The sequence below is a fragment of the Salmo trutta genome, chromosome 39, assembly GCF_901001165.1.
Source record: "Salmo trutta chromosome 39, fSalTru1.1, whole genome shotgun sequence".
NCBI classification, from domain to species: domain Eukaryota; kingdom Metazoa; phylum Chordata; class Actinopteri; order Salmoniformes; family Salmonidae; genus Salmo; species Salmo trutta.
Window position 1 is genome coordinate 20002361 of NC_042995.1, and position 20017 is coordinate 20022377.

The 20017-nt window shown below is 41.9% G+C and overlaps 2 protein-coding genes across 4 annotated transcripts in view; one reads left to right on the plus strand and one right to left on the minus strand.

The window, feature by feature from the left end:
• LOC115179354 (low-density lipoprotein receptor-related protein 1B) overlaps positions 1 to 1749 on the minus strand; it is a 203359-nt gene extending 201610 nt beyond the window's left edge. The window contains exon 1 of the mRNA XM_029740789.1: positions 1355 to 1749. Within this exon, the coding sequence (XP_029596649.1) occupies positions 1355 to 1439 (85 nt within the window). The 5' untranslated portion in view covers positions 1440 to 1749. The remainder of the gene's footprint in view (positions 1 to 1354) is intronic.
• A 5612-nt stretch (positions 1750 to 7361) lies between these two features.
• Positions 7362 to 19641, plus strand: kynu (kynureninase). 3 transcript variants are annotated; one of them, XM_029740445.1, is made up of 14 exons: positions 7362 to 7478; positions 7870 to 8040; positions 11158 to 11278; positions 11508 to 11590; positions 12176 to 12237; positions 12335 to 12406; positions 12732 to 12806; positions 13006 to 13152; positions 16942 to 17040; positions 17318 to 17391; positions 17481 to 17533; positions 17775 to 17860; positions 18176 to 18406; positions 19262 to 19641. In XM_029740445.1, the coding sequence occupies exons 2-14, from the start codon at positions 7872 to 7874 to the stop codon at positions 19388 to 19390; spliced, it is 1401 nt and encodes a 466-aa protein (XP_029596305.1). In that variant the 5' UTR covers positions 7362 to 7478; positions 7870 to 7871; the 3' UTR covers positions 19391 to 19641. The 3 variants fall into 3 exon arrangements, 2 of the variants coding, with proteins under 2 accessions (XP_029596305.1, XP_029596304.1); XM_029740444.1 differs by lacking the exon at positions 7362 to 7478 and adding an exon at positions 7485 to 7628; XR_003872859.1 differs by lacking the exons at positions 7362 to 7478; positions 17775 to 17860 and adding an exon at positions 7485 to 7628.
• The last annotated feature ends 376 nt before the right edge of the window (positions 19642 to 20017 follow it).

A 20017-nucleotide genomic window follows, 5' to 3' on the forward strand; every position in this document is an offset into this window, starting at 1 on the left:
GAGTACAGTGCCTTCAGAAAGTACTCACACCCCTTGACTTTTTCCACATTTTGTTGTGAGATTTAGTGTCACTGGCCTTTGTTGTCCAATGTAGTTGTTGTCTCTGGCTCTTTTGATATCAGATTCAGAATGAAAAATAACAAGGCTTGTGGTAGCTAGAACGGGTTTGTTCCACCTTAGGCCGGGAGTGGTTCCAATTCACATAACCCGACAAAAGAAAAATATATACATATAGTCATAGCACAGATGATAAGGGAAGCGATCTATAATAATAATATGTTGTCATAACCTACGAATAGTACCCAGAGTTTTACCTGACCAGGTCAAGAGACCAGGAAAAACGCCATGCCCCAGAAAAAACACAAACTCATTTTGCCATACCATTTTTTTTAAACCTGTGGTGTCACCTCTGCCAGCCACTAAAAACATGTATGCAAGGAACATATCTATCTCTGTCTGAGTACGCTTACTCCATATTCTCTACCATTAAGGCGCAATTTGTATTTGCTAAGGGCAGCAATGGAGTTGTCAATATTGGATTACCTTTATAAAACTGTTGATTGTGGATAAACTGTAATGATGCTGGTCATTTATGGTCGATCTAGTGTTTATTGGATGTAAGGTCTTCCTCCAGCAGTAGCCTAGCTCATATTTCAGAGGTTTATATTGGTCAGGCAGGCTAAACAGATGAGCATGTAATGGATGAGCTGACCAGATGGGTTTCATTAACCAGTAGCCAGTAGCTTAGTGGACATACTGATGTTGAGCAGGTATACATGTATTGGAGTATTTGGTACCTTTGTTTTTTTGCATGATTGTTTTTTTTCTTTGATACATTTTCAACTGCATATAGCCCTAAACATTATCAATCAATTCTGAATTCATTCCCATCTGTTCTAAATCTATTTGAACAAGCCCGTATTGTTAAGGCTTTGCAACAAAATGTTTAATGTGGGTGGGCTATAAAGTTAAAACAATTAAAGGAAAGTCTACCTAATGCTCAATTATACAATATCAAATAATCATGTTATTTGGGTTAAATCACTGGATGAATAGAGCAGACTTCTGTTCAGCTTCTGCATCATGCATGTTATCTATAATAATAGCATACAAAAACTTCCATCAGAATTCGCATTATTAGTGACAGTGCGTATCACACACTTAATTCAGAGATTTGTAATTCAGAGATTTGTAACAAGCCCTTGCTAAACAACGTAACACATAGGCCTACATGACAAAAAGCCAAGGACAAGGTCATAAAATGCTTTTGGAAATCTATGATTGTGCTGTGATGATGATTATAAGATCCTAATAGATGGCTTTTCGACAGTAATAGCACATGAACTTGTTTTACCTTGATCTGCATCCGCAGTTGTCAGCATTTTAGCAATTTGAAATAATCCAGATATGGTCAAAAAAGCTAAAATAAAGTCGGACATCGTTGCGGATCAAAACTGGCCGCAGCACTTCATCCACTCACGTCCTGGTCCGGTTAGAACGTTCAGAAATGTCAACTGTAGATAGCCACTTCGCTTGTCACGCAAACCTTTGCGTTTTACCTTTACCTCTTCCCAGCTGTATGTGAGCGAGTGGAGGACACTGTGAAAGCATGCGAGAGATAGAAAAGGTAGGAGGGGAGGAAGGCGGGAGGGAGGGAGGTAGAGCTACCGGCGCGGGGAGACAATGTTTCTAGCACTTTTCAATACTGGGGGTCTAAATTACACAGCCTGTCCTCTCATTTGTAAACGTGACGATGTTTCTCCCGAGTGTGTGTGAGAGAGAGAGAGATAGAGAGAGAGAGAGAGAGAGAGAGAGAGAGAGAGAGAGAGAGAGAGAGAGAGACTATCATTTCATTGACAGTAGGGAATTACATACATGCATATCTCTTCACCTTAATCTACAGTAGTGTAGTCTAAGAATTGTCAGTAAAATTACTGACAATTCTTAGGATATTGAGGTACACAAAACTCAGCACTTTTAAAGGGATAATGTGTTCCAGAAGAATAATCCATTTAGTCCAGGGTTTCCCAAACTCAGTCGTGCAAAGTACTTAAGTAATAATACTACTTAAGTCGTTTTTTGGGATATCTGCACTTTACTTTACTGTTTATATTTTCGACAACTTTTACTTTTACTTCACTACATTCCTAAAGAAAAGAATGTACTTTTTACTCCATACATTTTCCCTGACACCCAAAAGTACTTGTTACATTTTGACAGGAAAATGGTCTAATTCACACACTTATCAAGCAAGACAGCATCCCTGGTCATCCAAACTGCCTCTGATCTGGCGGACTCACTAAACACATGCTTTGTTTGTAAATGAATGAATGTCAGAGTGTTGTAGTGTACCCCTGGCTATCCGTACATAAATGAAAAACAAGAAAATTGTGATGTCTGATTTGCATAATATAAGGCATTTGAAATTATTAATACTTTTACTTTAGATACTTAAGTACATTTTAGCAATTCCATTTACTTTTTATACTTAAGTATACTTAAAACCAAATACTTTTAGACTTTTACTCAAGTAGAATTTTACTAGGTGACTTTCAGTTTTACTTGAGTCATTTTCTATTAAGGTATCTTTACTTTTTCCACCACTGTCTAAACTCAGCTTTGCCCCCCCCCCCCCAAAAAAAAAGTTTGGGAAACTCTGATTTAGTCCAGTAATCTGAGTGACAAAGGGCTTCTTCTCTGCAGGGCCCATTGTGAATATGAAACCCTCTTTAGTCCGTTAAAAGTAATAATTGGTCTCCTCTCCTTTCGTCTCCTCTCAGCCAAGTCCCACCACTGTGCCTTCCAGATCTTAAACTGTAATGATTCAGCCACTGTCTGATCTCGCTGGTTTGGTTTCCCCTGAGGAGATGCAGCAGGATGGTCCCTCCATTCTCTCTATTAGCCCGTGGCAGCCCCACTCTCCATACCCTTTTTCAAATATGGAATATGCAGGCCAGGGGCAGCCTAACGACACAGATAAAATACCCCACCTAATGTGAATGTAACAATGTATTGTAATTGCAAAATCATTTACTGTATGTCCGTGCAATGTGTGTGTGTGTATGTCAAATAGGGGGTGCTTATATTTGTCCTGTTTCACTGCATGTACAAGTGGATAACCTGTACGAGTGTGAGGACATGGAAATGTGTTTTTTTTTTTGCATATCCCACTCCCCTTGAGACACCCTCAAAGTGGAACCACAGCCAGGGATCCCATCTCATCACATCCCGTCTCATTCCATCTTTCAGTTTTCAGAGATTGTCATTCCTCACCCATATGCCCCTGATTGTTTACAGACTTGTGCTGGGCCTGGGGTACTAGTACGGGGGCAGGCTCCTGAATTTCAATCGAGCACCACAAAGGAGGTCAGTGTCCTAGGAGGGAGTTAGCTAGCTGAGTGTTCCAGTCCCCTGGCGTAGTGGATGAACAGAAGCAGCTGCTGCCTGCCTTGCTAACTGTCTTATACTACACTGGTGGAGCCAGAGCCACACCAGTGGATCTTACAGTACAGTCTTAGTCAGAAGACAGACAGGTCCAGAGTGCAAGGGCCTTCTCCACCCCCTTCTGGGCAATCACAGAGATGAAGTACTGAAATTAGAAATGGCATCCAACATACCCAACCAGACACTCTTGTGGAAGGCTAATGTACCCAGCTTCTCCAGACCTGCAGCTCATCCTCACCCTTAGACGTATTTCCACTCCCTTGTCTTGTCTTGGCTTATGTGATATTTTAGGTTCCATATTATCATGTTCATTCAAATGAATAGTGTGTGGTACTTCATTGCCCCCTACAGGGCTTTCTTTTCATATACACACAAACACAGAGAGAGAGAGAGAGCGAGAGAGAGATTTCACCCAGTATTTCATTACTGGGTGAAATACCAGTGTGCCATCACAGCAGCAATATTTGTGACCTGTCGCCACAAGAAAAGGGCAACCAGTGAAGAACAAACACCATTGTAAATACAACCCATATTTCTGTTTATTTATTTTCTCTTTTGTACTTTAACTATTTGCACATCGCCACAACATTGTATATTGACATAATACGACATTTGAAATGTCTTTATTCTCTTTGAACTTCTGTGAGTGTAATGTTTACTGTTCATTTTTATTATTTATTTCACTTTTGTTTATTATTTATTTCACTTGCTTTGGCAATGGTAACATGCTTCCCATGCCAATAAAGCCCTTGAATTGAATTGAGAGAGAGAGTGAAAGAGAGCGAGAGAGAGAAGATGAAAAAGAGAGGACAAAAGACAATAAGAGAGACCAATTCCAGCATCATTGTCTAGAAGGCTAGCTGACAACCAGTCAATAGTGCTCAGTAAGGAGGTCATGTAGCCCATAAAGATGTGTTGTCCTCCATGTTTCTGAAGAAGAGGGCCCTGGAGACCTGTCCCAGCACAAAGCAGAGGCAGCAGAGAGCTCCCCTCTTCTTACAAATGAGCCACAGAAGAGTCCATTAAAACCATGGAGGTCAGAACTTGTCAGATCCCAGCATACAGTACAAGCTATCCAAGACCTTCAAAATATAGCTGACATTGAAACAAAATACAGTTATCTGTGTGAGTAGACTGCAATGGAGCGGGGGAGATAGAGGAGAGTGGATACACTCTAAAAAGTACAAGATTTACTTTCAGTTGTATTGTGAAGATGTATAGATAAAGGATCAATACATGTGTATGGTGCATTTAGATATTGTTACAATGTGAGATGCTTGGGCTTGTTTGAAGAAGAGCAGTTCTGTTCGTGGTGAAAATACAAAAGCAGCAAGGTTACCTCTGGGACAGCTCCATTGTATACTACAACAAACAACTATTCCCTATGCAGTGCACTACTTTTGACCAGGGCCCATATGGCTCTGGTCAAAAGTAGTGCGCTATTTACAAGGAATAAGGGGGCATTTGGGACGGAACCAACCTCTTGCTCAACCTCTCCTTCTTCAGAATTGACTACTTCCTACACTTTTTTATGTAATTGTCAGACAGATATCCCTCCTAAAGCAAAACCAAACCTCCAAAATGTGCCATTTATAATATGTAGAAGTGAAAGAAATATGCAAAGGCTTTTTATGACGTTTGAAGGGTTTGTGTTCGACTACCCTTTATGACTGGTGACTTAACGGAAGAATGGTTATTTGCTATGACACTGTTAAGCCAAGGATCAACTCCTGCTGTCTGCAGCATTGAAGGGGATGATTTGTTCGAGGCGGTCTACCATTGGGATGCATGCAGTGGTGTAGCGCATGACCATGAGGCAGAGAGAAACCTTTGCAGTTTCATAGCTAATCTCATGCTGTTCTACACATTTTGACATGGCGCTGTTAGGTCACCTAGGCAAAGAGCTCCTGTGCATTTTGTAAATATTTCATATTTTGTATTCGTTTTTTGTTTAAATCTTTTTATTAGTATTTTGCTTTTGAATAGCTAAATCAGTATAGATTAAGTCTGGGTTACATCTATGTTTCCTGCCCATGAATTGGAAAAACAGCTCTTTCAACATAGCTACTGTATGATGTCAGTTTTCTCCTGTGGTACTGTATGTCAGTGGTAATCTTAGATGGATAAGAGCAAGGGAAATGTGGTGAAGGAGGATTGGAGTTGAGATATTATTCAATATAGTAACGTTGTCTTGCTCTTCATGGTGCTGAGATTCCTCTCTCTAAATTGATAATGGAGCTCCCTGTAGGCTCAGTGCTGATTCCTTCTATTCGTTAACTATTAGGACTGGCAGAGGAAATGTCCACTATGAATGAACACGGGAAATAGGTAACACTCAACTCCTATAGACTGTCAGGTTACATAGGCACCACCAGGAGACTTCCACCAGCTTCCCATGGAATACCATAGTACACTAATAAGTAGGAATATTAAGCGTTGTGTTGTCTCTTGTCAACTTGTAAGAAAGGTGGATCACGTTATTGACTTCATTCTCTATCTGCTCGCGCACGTTAGGCTACGTTTATGTGAGCTAACGTTTAGCTAGCTCGTCGCCATTTCGCCCCGTTGAGATGGACCGTTCTCTGATCAAGAGAAGAGTGTCGGGTAGAAAATCCGGACCCTGTCTCCGAGGGGCCCAAAGAAGAGGGAGAGAGAAACTCGTGAGCCACGACGTGAGGGAGCACCAGAGCAGTTCGTCTCTGCTAGCCACCGCTCCCTCTGATTTAAACCAGTCACCTGTTGAAGAACCGAGGCGCCCTCTCGATGGACATTCGAAACTAGTCCGAGAGAACAGAGAGTATATGAGCGCAGTTGTGGAGTCATTGCGTTGCACTGCATACCAGGTACTTTCAGAGAGGAGACAGAAAATTACATGGCTGTCAACCAGGGAAACTTCCTTGAACTTTTACAGGTCATAGGCAAATTCGACAAAACAGTTGCACAGAAAAAACTCAGATAATACTAGAAATGCTAAGTACACGCATCATGATATACAGAATGAAATAATGGGTTAAACCCTCGACTCAGAACCCTTGTCTGCCATGTCCATACACGCAGATGTCCATACACGCAGATAGAACCAAGGGCCTGGATGTCCAGAAGATTATAGACTCGTTTGCACTGAACCACAACAAAAGCCTTCCTTGGTGAGTAACTGAAAGGCCTTTTATTTATTGACAAGAGTACGCCTGTCCGGTGGTGGGAACATGATTCAATCGCGCTGATCTGGATGGAAGAAGACGCATGCCCCTTCTCGTCGTGGATGCACTGGATATTATTCCATTTATTTCTGACGTGATAGACATTTAATCCGTAACAGTATAACCAATGCACAGCAGGACGCATGTATATCGTCGGCCAACAAGTTATTTTTTGTTTGCAATAGAAATACAATCACTAAGATTGTGATGATAGCCAATTCGTTTTACAAGTGTGTGCACAGTTAACAGGCATAGGTTAAATGCATTGCACTTCTCGTTGTGGCTGAATTTAGGATATTATTCATTTCATTTCTGACGTTGTGATAGCCATTTCACCCGAAACAGTATTACCAATGCACAGTTGTCTGATTATGCATATGGTTTAAATGCACTTGTAAATAGTCATGAAAGTCGTCTATTTTCTTAGCACCCCCACTTATTGGTCAAGCCCCACCTTAGAGAGAGAGAGAAAATCCCGGCGCCGTACCTGCCCCCTGTCTCCTCTAGTGCGAGTTATTCTGTGCCCTGTCCAAGAGAAAAGTTAGAGAACTTTTCGCGACATGTTGATACAAGCAACTGTGTTCCTCCCGCCTATAATGGCCTCCGGTCACCACGTCCCTCTGCCCAATCGAAAGTACGAACAGAGAGTATAGGCTGTAATGAAAAATAACACATGACAGTCTATAAAGGAAGTAGGTCTATAAAGGAAGTAGATCTACATAGTGCCTCTTCTTCACCCATATTTGTTGCAGTTGTTGTTTACAGTATCGATAATAAAAGCTAGAAAATGACATGTAGTCGCCTAGGCTGGAATCAATGAAGTCAACCTCACCAGTGAGTTTATCTTTGAGGTCAATGATTAGCTAACTTCGGATATTAACAGAGGGGTGAAAGAGCACTTGTGAATGTGTCCATTTTAACTCTCAAACGGGTGAAAGAGACTGGGATATATTCAACTGAAATTGGAAATACTTGCTTTATCTGGTAATTACCTAATTATTTAATTGTTTCTCCACTTTGAATTGTCATAATTGAATATATTGAACTTTGGAACGCAGGCAGTGGTTTCGTGCGTGCGTAAATGTAATTTAGCCAACCTGTCAAAACATTTGAGGTGGGTATATAGCCTGTGTAGATAGTATACATACTGTAGGACTAGCTTTGTTTGAGAACTATTTGTAAATTGCATATTACTCTAAATAATGTTCCTTTTTTTCAACTTCAGTAATGGACCCATTTGACGCCATCTCTCCGCGCAAGGTTCTGGAGCGCGTCTCTACTCTGCTGGGATGCAGCCAGACATCGAATGAAGTAGCCACATATCTGGACAATCACGACGAACTAAAGCATCTGCGTGAACAGTTTCTATTACCCAAAGTTGCAGAACTCCCTCCTTGTAAGTAAAATGGCAAGCAGGCATTTTATGCTTTTTAATGTTATGCAGGCTTTTTATGCACTGGCTAGTTGCTTCTCCCTATAGCAGTCTGTGGAGTGTCATTATACTATTATCTTATGTGTAGGAAAACCGCTGGCCTTTACTAACTTGTGGCCGGAGTTTTTCTGGCTACAATGAGCCTTGCTTGCCCCAAGTAAGTGGTAGGAATGAGCTGCCGTATAGTCACTATTGGGAACTCTTTCTAGAGCACCCAGTTAAATTGTGCACAAGGGCTTTTTTTAAATGTTTAAACTAGTGAGAAATATACTGTATGTGATTATTGAAAGCATCTGTGAGTTTGCTTAATTTACTATCATTCTAAATGAAGATATTTAATTGTTTCGCCAAATTTACTAACATCCTAAATTAAGATGGCTAATAATTTTTCCATATCTAATTAATGTATATTACTCTGCTTTCCATGATGTGGACAGTATGTGTTACTACATTACACAAGCTGACGTTTTGACCGCATAGAATTGGAGAGAATTCCACATGCTTTTTACCTCAGATTGGTAACGTTAGTATAACAGTTCTATAGTCAACATGACACAAAATCAATTGCCGAAAACATATCAATAGCTTTAGTTTTGTACTGTTGATATCCTATGGTGGGTTGTGATTCGTTGACGTTTACTAACAGAAAAAAGTATTTTAATTGTTTGTTCCCTTTTCCACGAAGGCAGCCTCCTAAAATCAACATCCGCCATTGCAAAACATAAGTATAAGCCTTCTTTCTACACGCTCTTGTCTAACCAACCGTGTATAGGTTAAGTTTTCGTGTTGGCCTTTGAGTCGTGTTAGTTTAAACAGCGCTACTCCCAAACGTTTGCCCCCTGTTCGTGATATCGATGGAAGTGATTAACAAAAAAGTGTTGCATTACACTTACCACGTTGGCGAACCACTTGAAACAAAATGCAACACTTCAAAATGTATCTAGCTGATTTTCTACAAATTGTCCTCTAACCAGTGTTCTGTGTGGTTTTTAACAGGACGTGCAACCTCATCTCCCCCCTCTTGCGCAAATAGTTTAAACGTGATAATCGATACGAGTGATTGATCGATAGGAGGGATTTTTAAACATTTTATTTAACCTTTATTTAACTAGGAAAGTCAGTTAAGAACAAATTCTTATTTACAATAACGACCTAATCCGGACGACACTGGGCCAACTGCGCCCCGCCCTATGGGACTCCCAATCACGACCGGATGTGATACAGCCTGGATTCAAACCAGGGACTGTAGTGACGCCTCTAGCACTGAGATGCAGTGCCTTAGACCACTGCGCCACTAGGGAGCCCTAAAACCAGTGTTGCTGTTTCTCTTTCTGTTTTGGTGACCCCTGTATCAAAATTCAACATTCCAAAATGTATCTGACTGTACTGCAGGTTGTCCTCTAAGCAGTGATGTTTTTTGAGTTGTGGTAGTTTCAAGTGGCCCACTCTTACATGCAGAACTGCTTTGACTCAGCAACATTTGTGGGTTTTTAAGCATGAACTGCTTGTTTCAAGTCCTGCCACAACATCTCAATTGGGATTAGGTCTGGACTTTGACTAGGCCATTCCAAAACTTCTAATTTGTTGCTTTTTAACCATTTTGATGTGGACTTGATTGTGCGTTTTGGATCATTGTCTTGCTGCATGACCCAGCTGAGCTTCAGCTTCAGTTCACCGACGGATGGCCTGACATTCTCCTGTAGAATTCTCTGATACAGAACAGAATTCATGGTTCTTCTATTAAGTCACAGTCCACAGGTGAAGAACAAATGGTCATCTTGGCTGGTTTTGCTTGTAAATACATTTTTAGTTTTATTACAGCAAAGCATCCCCAAACCATCACACTACCACCACCATGCTTGACCGTTGATATAAGGTTCTTACTGTGGAAAGCAGTGTTTGGTTTTCACCAGGTATAATGGGACCCTTGTCGTCCAAAAAATTATACTTTTGACTCTTCTGTCCATGGAACAGTCTTGATGATCATCCAGGTGCTTTTTGGCAAACTGGAGTCAACTTTTTGGATGAGATGATACCCATGGACACTAATAGAGTGAAATTGAGTGTTGAGAAATCGTTTATTAATATTTTATTAAAATGGACATTTATGTCCCCTGATCAACTGCCATGTTTTCAACCTGTCAGTACAAGTAGTTATTGAGTGTAAGGGGACAATTACTTTTTCACACAGGGGAATTGGGTGTGGCATAAAATCAAAAAGGGGGCAAATAATTTTTCATGGCACTATGTGTAGATTATAGGTTTTCAATATATCACAAACTGTTTCTGCATATTGGTTATTGATTTGGACACTTTAAAACTGTCTTGACGTTGGGCTATTTATCAATGTCTTGTCATCAAGAAGCAGCGACAGCGTCATTGTCACCGTAAGCTTCAGGAATATACAGTACCTTTCAAAAGTTTGGGGTCATTAGCAATGTCCTTGTTTTTGAAAGAAAAAATCTGCCATTTCCAGCTACAATAGTCATTTACAACATTAACAATGTCTACACTGTATTTCTGATCAATTTGATGTTATTTTAATGGACCAAAAAATTTGCTTTTCTTTAAAAAAAAAAAACAAGGAAATGTCTAAGTGACCCCAAACTTTTGAACAGTAGTGTAAATGGACATTTCAACATGAATTTCCAATGCTATTTTACTTAATCAGGTAAAAACTGCTGAATGAGTCTGAAAATGTGCTGGGATTTATTTATTTTGATGGTAAGTTTACCAGAAATCACCAAAATGGTTTTGCCCTGCCTATACATGTAGGTCTACAAGATCCTACATACAGTGAGAAAACGGCCTGCCTGGTCAGGTATAATGTGGTCGGAAGATATTGCAGCTGGAAGAGAGATGCTTACAAAATTTGGGTTGAGCTGAATAAAGGACATGACTAAGCACTTTCATTTAGCTAAGTGTTTGAAAGTTGAATCATTTCAATGACATATTCTTCAACTGTATAACAAAGCCTCTTTCTGGGGCCAAGAAGTATGCCATGATTTGAACAATGCAGGGAAGCTTCTCAGTGCAAATGTGTGGATCGATTGTGCTAATGCACTGTTAATGTTACCCTAGCTGACCTTACACTTGTGGATGGCACCAAGGAATGCATTTACTTTGTGGGGAACTCACTTGGCCTCCAGCCCAAAATGGCCAAGAAGTACATTGACGAGGAGTTGGATAAATGGGCTAAAATGTAAGTTGTTCCCCCAACGTTTCCCCCCAATGTCTGCTTTATGACACTGAATCAGCTCAGCTAAAGTTTTAGTCAACTATTTCAAGTACAGTAATGGTCGTTCGAGGATGACAAGTCCATGAACCTTTCTCTTTTAATGTAATTGTCCTAACTTTTATCTGTGAAATGTGTATCCTATCCTTGTAGCTGTGAGCATTGTTTTAATGTTTCTCTGTGTTCTGTTTTAAAGGGGGGTTCATGGCCATTTGCAAGGCTCTCGACCTTGGGCCTGGGCGGAGAACAATATAGAGGAACTCATGGCTAATGTGGTTGGTAAGTTCCTACAATAACACATGTCCAATGCATTATCAAATACAATGCGTTACCATTCGACATTCTATGTTAGTTGTATGATCATAACAGTTAACATGAGCCAGGGCTGAGATGGGGCTATTTAACGATGCATGCCGGCACCTTTACAGGCGTTTTGCACTGAGATGCGACCAAAGGGATCCAATACACACGGTCGTCATGGTTCCCTTTTTCACACAGCGCTGTTAAAAGCCTGTAATCTCCAGCTCTCATAACGTTCATGGTTAAATTGTCAGGTAATTCTGATAGCTAATTATCGTTCTGTCTGGCTGTTGATGATTCATGACAGAGACCTCCTATCTGTGACTGGTTTTAAAAGGTAATTGCACCCTGGCATTGTGCCATCTTTTGCAGTGAGCAAAGTACAGCCAAACCAAACAGCTGAAGGCCGTTATGCTCTTCGGATGTCTTTTTTTGTGCTGAAAATGTAGTGTGGAAAATGTAGGTTTTGTGATTGCTTAAATGCTATTAGGTAAAGAGGTGTTCTAAAGTTATGTCAGAGCAATTGGAATTAAATCACGCCTGTGTTTGCGTCCGTGCGAACAGGGGCTAAAGCTGAGGAGGTTGCCTTGATGAACGGGTTGACGGTTAATCTGCATATTCTGCTGGTAAGATGATGTCAAACTTTTATACAAATCTCCAACGTGACATACATTATTATACCGAGACTTTACATAAACAACATGCTATACATTTGCTTTGCAGCTGTCTTTTTACAAACCTACGGCAAAACGTCACAAAATCCTTCTTGAGGACAAGGCTTTCCCCTCAGACCATGTGAGTAATTCCAACGACACAGAACTTGTTTTAAACCTACAGGATGTTGGCGTAATGACTGCAGGTCATTTTGTGTTCAAAGTCATTTGCATTCTTCAACTGCATTTCAACCATAATTCATTGTTTTTGCCCTAAAAAGACCTTTGACGGTTGTATAGTACTTGAGTGTGCAGGGCCTACTCTTCATCATTTATCCTGTTGTAATAGAATAGTCCACTGTTCTTATTCCCACCACATTGTATCTGTTGTCTCTGTGTTGGTGGAGGAGAGTGGGGTAAATTGACCCACTGTTTTTTACCATGTTCATCATGTGTGATTTATTCAGTATGCTGTGGAATCTCAGATCCAGTTGAAAGGATATGACCCTAAGGAGAGCATGCTGCTGATGAAGCCCAGACCGGTAAAGTAGTCTTCATTTTTTTTCTATAATCCCTTTTGGGGCAATAGGACTTAAATGATAACTTTTATTTGCACCTTTCAAGGTACCCAAGGACATTAAGTATAAAGACTTAAATTGAGTGTTGAGAAAGAGTTTATTAACAGTTATTAAAAGTGACATTTATATACCCTGACCAACTGCCGTGTTTTCTACCTGTCAGGGCGAGGAGGTGCTGAGAACAGAGGACATTCTGGACACGATAGAAAAGGAGGGAGATTCCATTGCAGTGGTTCTGTTCAGTGGAGTGCAGTACTACACCGGACAGCTCTTTGATATGGCCGCCATCTCTAAAGCAGGGCAGAAGAAGGTAAAAGGGCTACTTTAGAACCACTGCTCAGTGTCTTTTTCTCGCCTGCACCTGAGACCCTAACATTTGTGTTTTTAAAGGGGTGGGTCTTTTTGGGAAATGTTATTTCAACGTTTGAATTCATTTTTGATTGTCTAGATACTACTTCTAAACCCTTTACAAATCCCCTTAGAGCAGGGTTCCATAACACCCCCTTCACCACCCGCTGTATATACAAACGTATGTGGACACCCCTTCAAATTAGTGGATTTGGCTATTTCAGCCACACCTATTGCTGACATGTATAAAATCGAGCACACGGCCATGCAATCTCCATAGACACAAATTGGCAGTAGAATGGCCTTACTGAAGTGCCCAATGACTATCGTCGTGGCACCGTCATATTTTTTTGACCTCTTTTTCTCACCAATTTCGTGATATCCAATTGGTAGTTAGTCTTGTCCCATTGCTGCAACTCCCGTATGGAGTCGGGAGAGGCGACGGTCGAGAGCCATGCGTCCTCTGAAACACAACCCGCCAAGCCGCACTGCTTCTTGACAGACTGCTCTCTTAACATGGAAGCCAGCCGCACCATTGTGTCAGAGGAAATGCCATACACCTGGCGACCGTGTCAGCGTGCATGCGCCTGGCCCGACACAGGAGTCGCTAGAGGACATCCCGGTCGGCCAAACCCTCCCCTAACCCGGACGAAGCTGGGCCAATTGTGTGCTGTCTCATGGGTCTCCTGGTCGCGACACGGCCTGGTATCGAACCCGCATCTGTAGTGATGACGCTAGCACTGCGATGCAGTGCCTTAGACCGCTGCGCCATTCGGGAGACCTAGATCGTCAAATTTCTGCCCTGCTAGAGCTGCCCCATTCTGTTATTGTGAAGTGGAAACGTCTACGAGCAACAACGGCTCAGCCGCAAAGTGGTAGGCCACACAAGCGCACAGAATGGGACCGACGAGTGCTGAAGTGCGTAAAAATTGTCTGTCCTTGGTTGCAACACTCACTACCAAGTTCCAAACTGCCTCTGGAAGCAACATCAGCACAATAACTGTTTGTCGGGAGCTTCATGAAATGGGTTTCCATGGCCAAGTAGCAGCACACAAGCCTAAGATCACCATGCGCAATGCCAAGCGTCGACTGGAGTGGTATAAAGCTCGCTGCCGTTGGACTGAGTGAGAATGTGTTCTCTGGAGTGATGAATCACGCTTCACCATCTGGCAGTCCGACGGACGCCAGGAGAACACTACCTGCCCCAATGCTTTAATGTTTTTGTCAAGTATTATCTCTATTTGGGCTTCTTGCGGTCAATTTGTAGTCTACAAATGATTTGTAATTATGTTCCGGCCTCTGACTCGCCGCTCAAGAAAAAAAATCGGCCGTGGCTTCTTAGAGGGTACACCAACATGATCTGGATGGTGTTTTATGAAGGTTCAATTTAAGACGGTCAAGAGAGTAACACTGCTCTCTGGTGTCAACTGTGATACTGTCACTACATTGCGACAAAGAAGTGAAGTCTTTTGTTTATAATCAGTGGTTAAATTGGGCCGGAGTCACGCCCACCTACCTCCCTTCTAGATTCTATTTTTAAAGTGAACCCTCATATCAAAGGGGGCATAAGCTTTATCTATACGTTATTAAACTCTCACAATCTTTATTTCCTGAACTCTTTCAAGAACCAATGGGAAGAGGATTTAGGTGGACAACTTTCAGACGAAACTTGGCAGAGTATGCTTCAGAGAATACATTCTGCTATGTCTAAGACATGCTGTGATTCAATTTAAAATAGTTAATCGGCTGCATTTGGTCAAAGGCAAAATCATCCAAGATTAGACCAGAAATAGATCCCACTAGTGACCGATGTATGCAGGCTCCTGCTACTTTATTACACGTTTTGGGCAGGCTCGAAATTGACATTTCTGGATATCAATTTTTGAGACGTTTTCTAAGATTCTGGGGAGTCCTATAGAACATTCTGGCTTTTTTTGCATTATTCAGAGTGGCACCACAGGAGGCCCCACAGGAGGCCCATCGAAACAGTTCTATGGAGTGGCACCACAGGAGGCCCCTCTAAACAGTTCTATGGAGTGGCACCACAGGAGGCCCCTCTAAACAGTTCTATGGGCCACATACTGGCATTTTACTTTTCTTCTAGCTAGACGTCTTCTATTTGAGTGGAAGGATGGGTTTCCTTCTACTTTTAACCATTGGATAAAGGAAGTTATGCAACATCTCAAGCTAGAGAAAATATGCTACTCCGTTAGGGGATCTGCAATTACATTTTCTAATATCTGGCAACCTTTCCTATCCTTTGCAGAAGACATGGACCAGCTAATTTCACCCAGCTAACTCCATAAACCAACCCGAATTTGTATAATTATTTAATAATTTTTTCTTAATTTTTTCATTGGGTCAAAAGGAGAAACAGACGGAGCCAAACTCCAGCAATTTAAGGTTTTGAAGAAAAAAATAGGAGAAACCAAGGTGGACATGAAGCTAGGGTTGAACTGGGATGTGGACATAAAGCTAGGAGTGGTTGAGGTTAGGGTTGAACTGGGATGTGGACATGAAGCTAGGAGTGGTTGAGGTTAGGGTTGAACTGGGATATGGACATGAAGCTAGGAGTGGTTGAGGTTAGGGTTGAACTGAGATGTGGACATGAAGCTAGGAGTGGTTGAGGTTAGGGTTGAACTGAGATGTGGACATGAAGCTAGGAGTGGTTGAGGTTAGGGTTGAACTGGGATGTGGACATGAAGCTAGGAGTGGTTGAGGTTAGGGTTGAACTGGGATGTGGACATGAAGCTAGGAGTGGTTGAGGTTAGGGTTGAACTGGGATGTGGACATGAAGCTAGGGTTAGGGTTGAGCTGGGGTGTGGACATGAAGCTAATGTTAGGGTTGAACTGGGATGTGGACATGAAGCTAGGGTTAGGTTTGAACCAAGATGTGGACATGAAGCTAGGGTTAGGGTTGAACTGGGATGTGGACATGAAGCTAGGGTTAGGGTTGAGCTGGGGTGTGGACATGAAGCTAGGGTTAGGGTTGAGGTTAGAGTTGAACAGGGATGTGGACATGAAGCTAGGCTTTGACTTGTGGATGAGGGTTGGAGTTGAACCAGGATGTGAACATGAAGCTAGGATTATGTTTAGAGGGGCTCCTCTGAATTCCTAATTCAACCCCTATTTATAATGGATAATGGCCATTGTATCCACTGTGTATAGTCAAGTTATTTCATCATGCTTCTGTTGTATAATGTTGTTATTAACATTTGCTTTTGAGGTAATGAAGCATGTTATTTAAAACAAAAAAGCATTTTGTCTGACAACAGCTGCTCCAACAGCGTCCTCTGTTGTCAGGGATGTGTAACAATTTGACGTGATTGGCTCGCAGGGTTTGTCTGCATTCACCTCATGCAAGTGTATGATGCCCATTCGAATTCACTCCATGCTGAGAATGACATTTGTCAAATAAACAGCTGTGTGTTGACAAGGAAATATAAATGATGACACTCAGGAGATGTCAAACCAAACACACACACACACACACACACACAGGGGGAAGCCTTCCTTCTGTAACATTTAGCAGGGCAATCAAAACAACCAGCCTTAGAGTCCTAATGATCCGCACGATAATACCCCCACTAGGAATACATGAATCATTTCTGAAGTTTATCTTAAAAAGACACACACGCAAACAAACACTCAGACACGCCGATGAACTGCCTCTGATGCGTTCTGACTGGACAGCTCCGGCCTGCTGCCCTTAGCATCTGGCATGACCGTGCGTTTTTTGCTCTTGCCATAGGGCTGCTACGTTGGATTCGACTGTGCACACGCAGTGGGCAATGCAGAGCTGAAGCTGCATGACTGGGGAGTGGACTTTGCCTGCTGGTGCTCCTACAAGGTCAGCATTGGGGGTTTGTGTGGAGAAATCAAGGGCAAATGAACTGCTGGCAGTGGCTTCACTCTGTTTCCTGTCCAACACCTGCTGACACAGGAAGACCACAATATGTGGGGTAGAAATGGACTTGTTCTAGCTTAATATTGCCAACGATGATTTTCTTGCAGTTATCGATGCCCATTTTCAAATATTGTAGATTATCCTTGGTCTTGAATACTGTAGATAATACGGCAGACAAACTATGCAATGTGTTGACAGAGTTATTTGTATTCATGTGTAGTATGTGAATTCTGGAGCTGGTGGACTGGCTGGAGCCTTTATCCATGAGAAGAATGCACATACAGTCAAGCCTGCGTGAGTATGACAGTGCAGTACAGCTCAGATGTGTGTTCATATTACGTGTGGACTCTTGTGTTTTAACTACTTGTCACTTTCTCTCTCAGGCTCACGGGATGGTGGGGACATAACTTGAAAACAAGGTTCCGCATGGATAATGGTATCAACATATTTGTGATCCATGTTCTCATTTTATTCCCTATACTGGGACACTACAGAATGTTGCTTCAAGTTGGCGTTGTCGGGTCTCTAAGCAGAGATATCCATGTAGCTTGATTTACACTGACATCTCCTGGTCATATTAGGGTATTACAGAAAATGGGTTATACTGTGTTCATTTCACCCTTTCAGTCAAGCCACATGAATTCATCACGAACATCCTACATTTTTTCTTACCATAGAAATGGATCTGCTACCTGGTATAAGTGGCTTTCGGCTATCAAACCAACCCATCCTGCTGGTGTGTCCACTGCAAGCTAGTTTAGAGGTGACTGGAACCAATTTGGGTTTTTCATATCGATTTCATACAGCAAATATTAGAACAAGTTCGTACTCATCTCTCTAATCATGGCGTTTACAAGTGACATGTAAAAGGTTGTAACTGTTGTTATAACCAGGGTTGGGGTCAATTGCATTTCTATTCCAGTCAATCCAGGAAGTACACTGAAACTCAAATGCTCTTCAATGCTTTTCAAGTAGGAGAATTTGGAATTGGAATTTTGTATACTTTCTGAATTTAAATGGGATTGATTCAAGCCCTGGCAATAACTGTTTTGTTGTCAATCTTTGCCAATACGTCCAGGTCTTTGCTATGACCAGTATGGCAGCTCTGAGGAAGAAGTCCAGACTTCTGACGGGTTACTTGGAGTGTCTGATCCAGCACTACTACAACAAGGACGAGGCCCAGCCTCACAAGCCCTACGTCCATATCATCACTCCCTCCCACCCTGAGGAACGAGGCTGCCAACTCTCCCTCTCTTTCTCGGTCCCCATCGCAGCCGTGTTCCAGGAGCTGGAGAAGAGGGGCGTCGCTGTGAGTGGCTTCATATATACAATAGTAGTACAGTATTGGCGAGTTTCCCAGACCCATATTAAGCCTAGCCTGGACTAAAAAGCACTGTCTAAAATAAATACAAATTCACTTAAAAAAAGTAATAATTAATTGACCATGCTTTTTAGTCCAGACGTGGACTTACATTTAATTTGGGTACGAAATACAAGCCCTTAACATGTATGCTGAACAAAATATAAACGCAACATGTGAAGTCTTGGTTTCATGAGCTGAAATAAAAGATCCCAGATAATTTTCCAGACGCACAAAAAGCTTATTTCTCTCAAATTTTGTGTGCACAAATGTATTTACATCCATGTTAGTGAGCATTTCTCCTTTGCCAAGATAATCCATCCACCTGACAGGTGAGGCATATCAAGAAGCTGATTAAAGAACCGCAGACCACGTGTAACCACCCCAGCCCAGGACCTCCATACCCATCTTCTTTACCTGCAGGATCACCTGAGAAGGGAGAGGGAGGGTGCTGAGGAGTATTTATGTCTGTAATAAAGCCCTTTTGTGGGGAAAAAACTAATTCTGATTGGTTGGGCCTGGCTCCCCAGTGGGTGGGCCTATGCCCTCCCAGGCCCACCCATGGCTGCGCCCCTGCCCAGTCATGTGAAATCCATAGATTAGGGTACAATTTAATTGATTTCAATTGAGGGATTTCCTTCTATGAACTGTAACTCAGTAAAATCTTTGAAATTGTTGCATGTTGCGTTTATATATTTGGACAGTATGAATGTGTTTCACGCATGAGTATACATGCATAGATTAAAATCTATATTTTGTAACTGACTGTTGCTGTTTTGATCTATTCTCTCCATGCCATCTCAGTGTGACATGAGGGAACCCAACGTTCTGCGCATCGCTCCGGTGCCGCTCTACAACTCCTTCAGTGACGTACACCGCTTCATCACTGTCCTAGGATCAGCTCTGGCTGCCAGCAAAGAACTACTACAATGATAGAAACAGTATTTTATTGTTAACCCACCTTTCAGAGTATTTTTGACAATGCAGTATACAAACATACTGTTTTTATTGACAATATGCTGGAGTCATTGACAGGTCTTCTGAACTACTGTCCCAAAGAATTGCAATACGCTTTGTCTAGTCTACTCAGTAAAACTAAATTGGTTGGAACTGTATCCCTACTCAAAATTGTGAGACAAGTTTGTTACTATACAATGTCAAATAAAAGAAAATAGTCAATTACTGTGAATCTCAATTCAAGATTTTTTTGGAATGGGAGTCAATGCTGAGACCAAGGTCTCTTTTCCAGATGAGCTCTGTATAGCTTGCATCCACTACAAGAACATGGTAATTGCTTACGGAGCAGCAAGAGGAAATGCCCCTCCCTACCTTCAGGCTCAACCATACACATCAAAATACAATAAACGCATTAAACTACAACTCACATGCAAATTAAAATGCCAGGACAGAGAAAAGCTTGGACTGGGTTGAGCTGGAGCTGCCCTTCTGTGGGCGTGGGAGGGCCAATAGACCAGAGGTGGCAGAACAGAGTGCTCGGGTTGGGGTGTAGGGAATGAGCAGAGCCTGAAGGTAGGGACGGGTAGTTCCTCTTGCTGCTCC

Excerpts from the sequence above, each read along its gene's own strand:
- kynu (XM_029740445.1), top strand. The coding sequence starts at position 7,872 with ATGGACCCATTTGACGCCATCTCTCCGCGCAAGGTTCTGGAGCGCGTC. Across the intron at positions 11,279-11,507 it reads TTGGATAAATGGGCTAAAAT|GGGGGTTCATGGCCATTTGC; the intron begins GTAAGTTGTTCC and ends TCTGTTTTAAAG. Across the intron at positions 17,861-18,175 it reads CACTGCAAGCTAGTTTAGAG|GTCTTTGCTATGACCAGTAT; the intron begins GTGACTGGAACC and ends CAATACGTCCAG.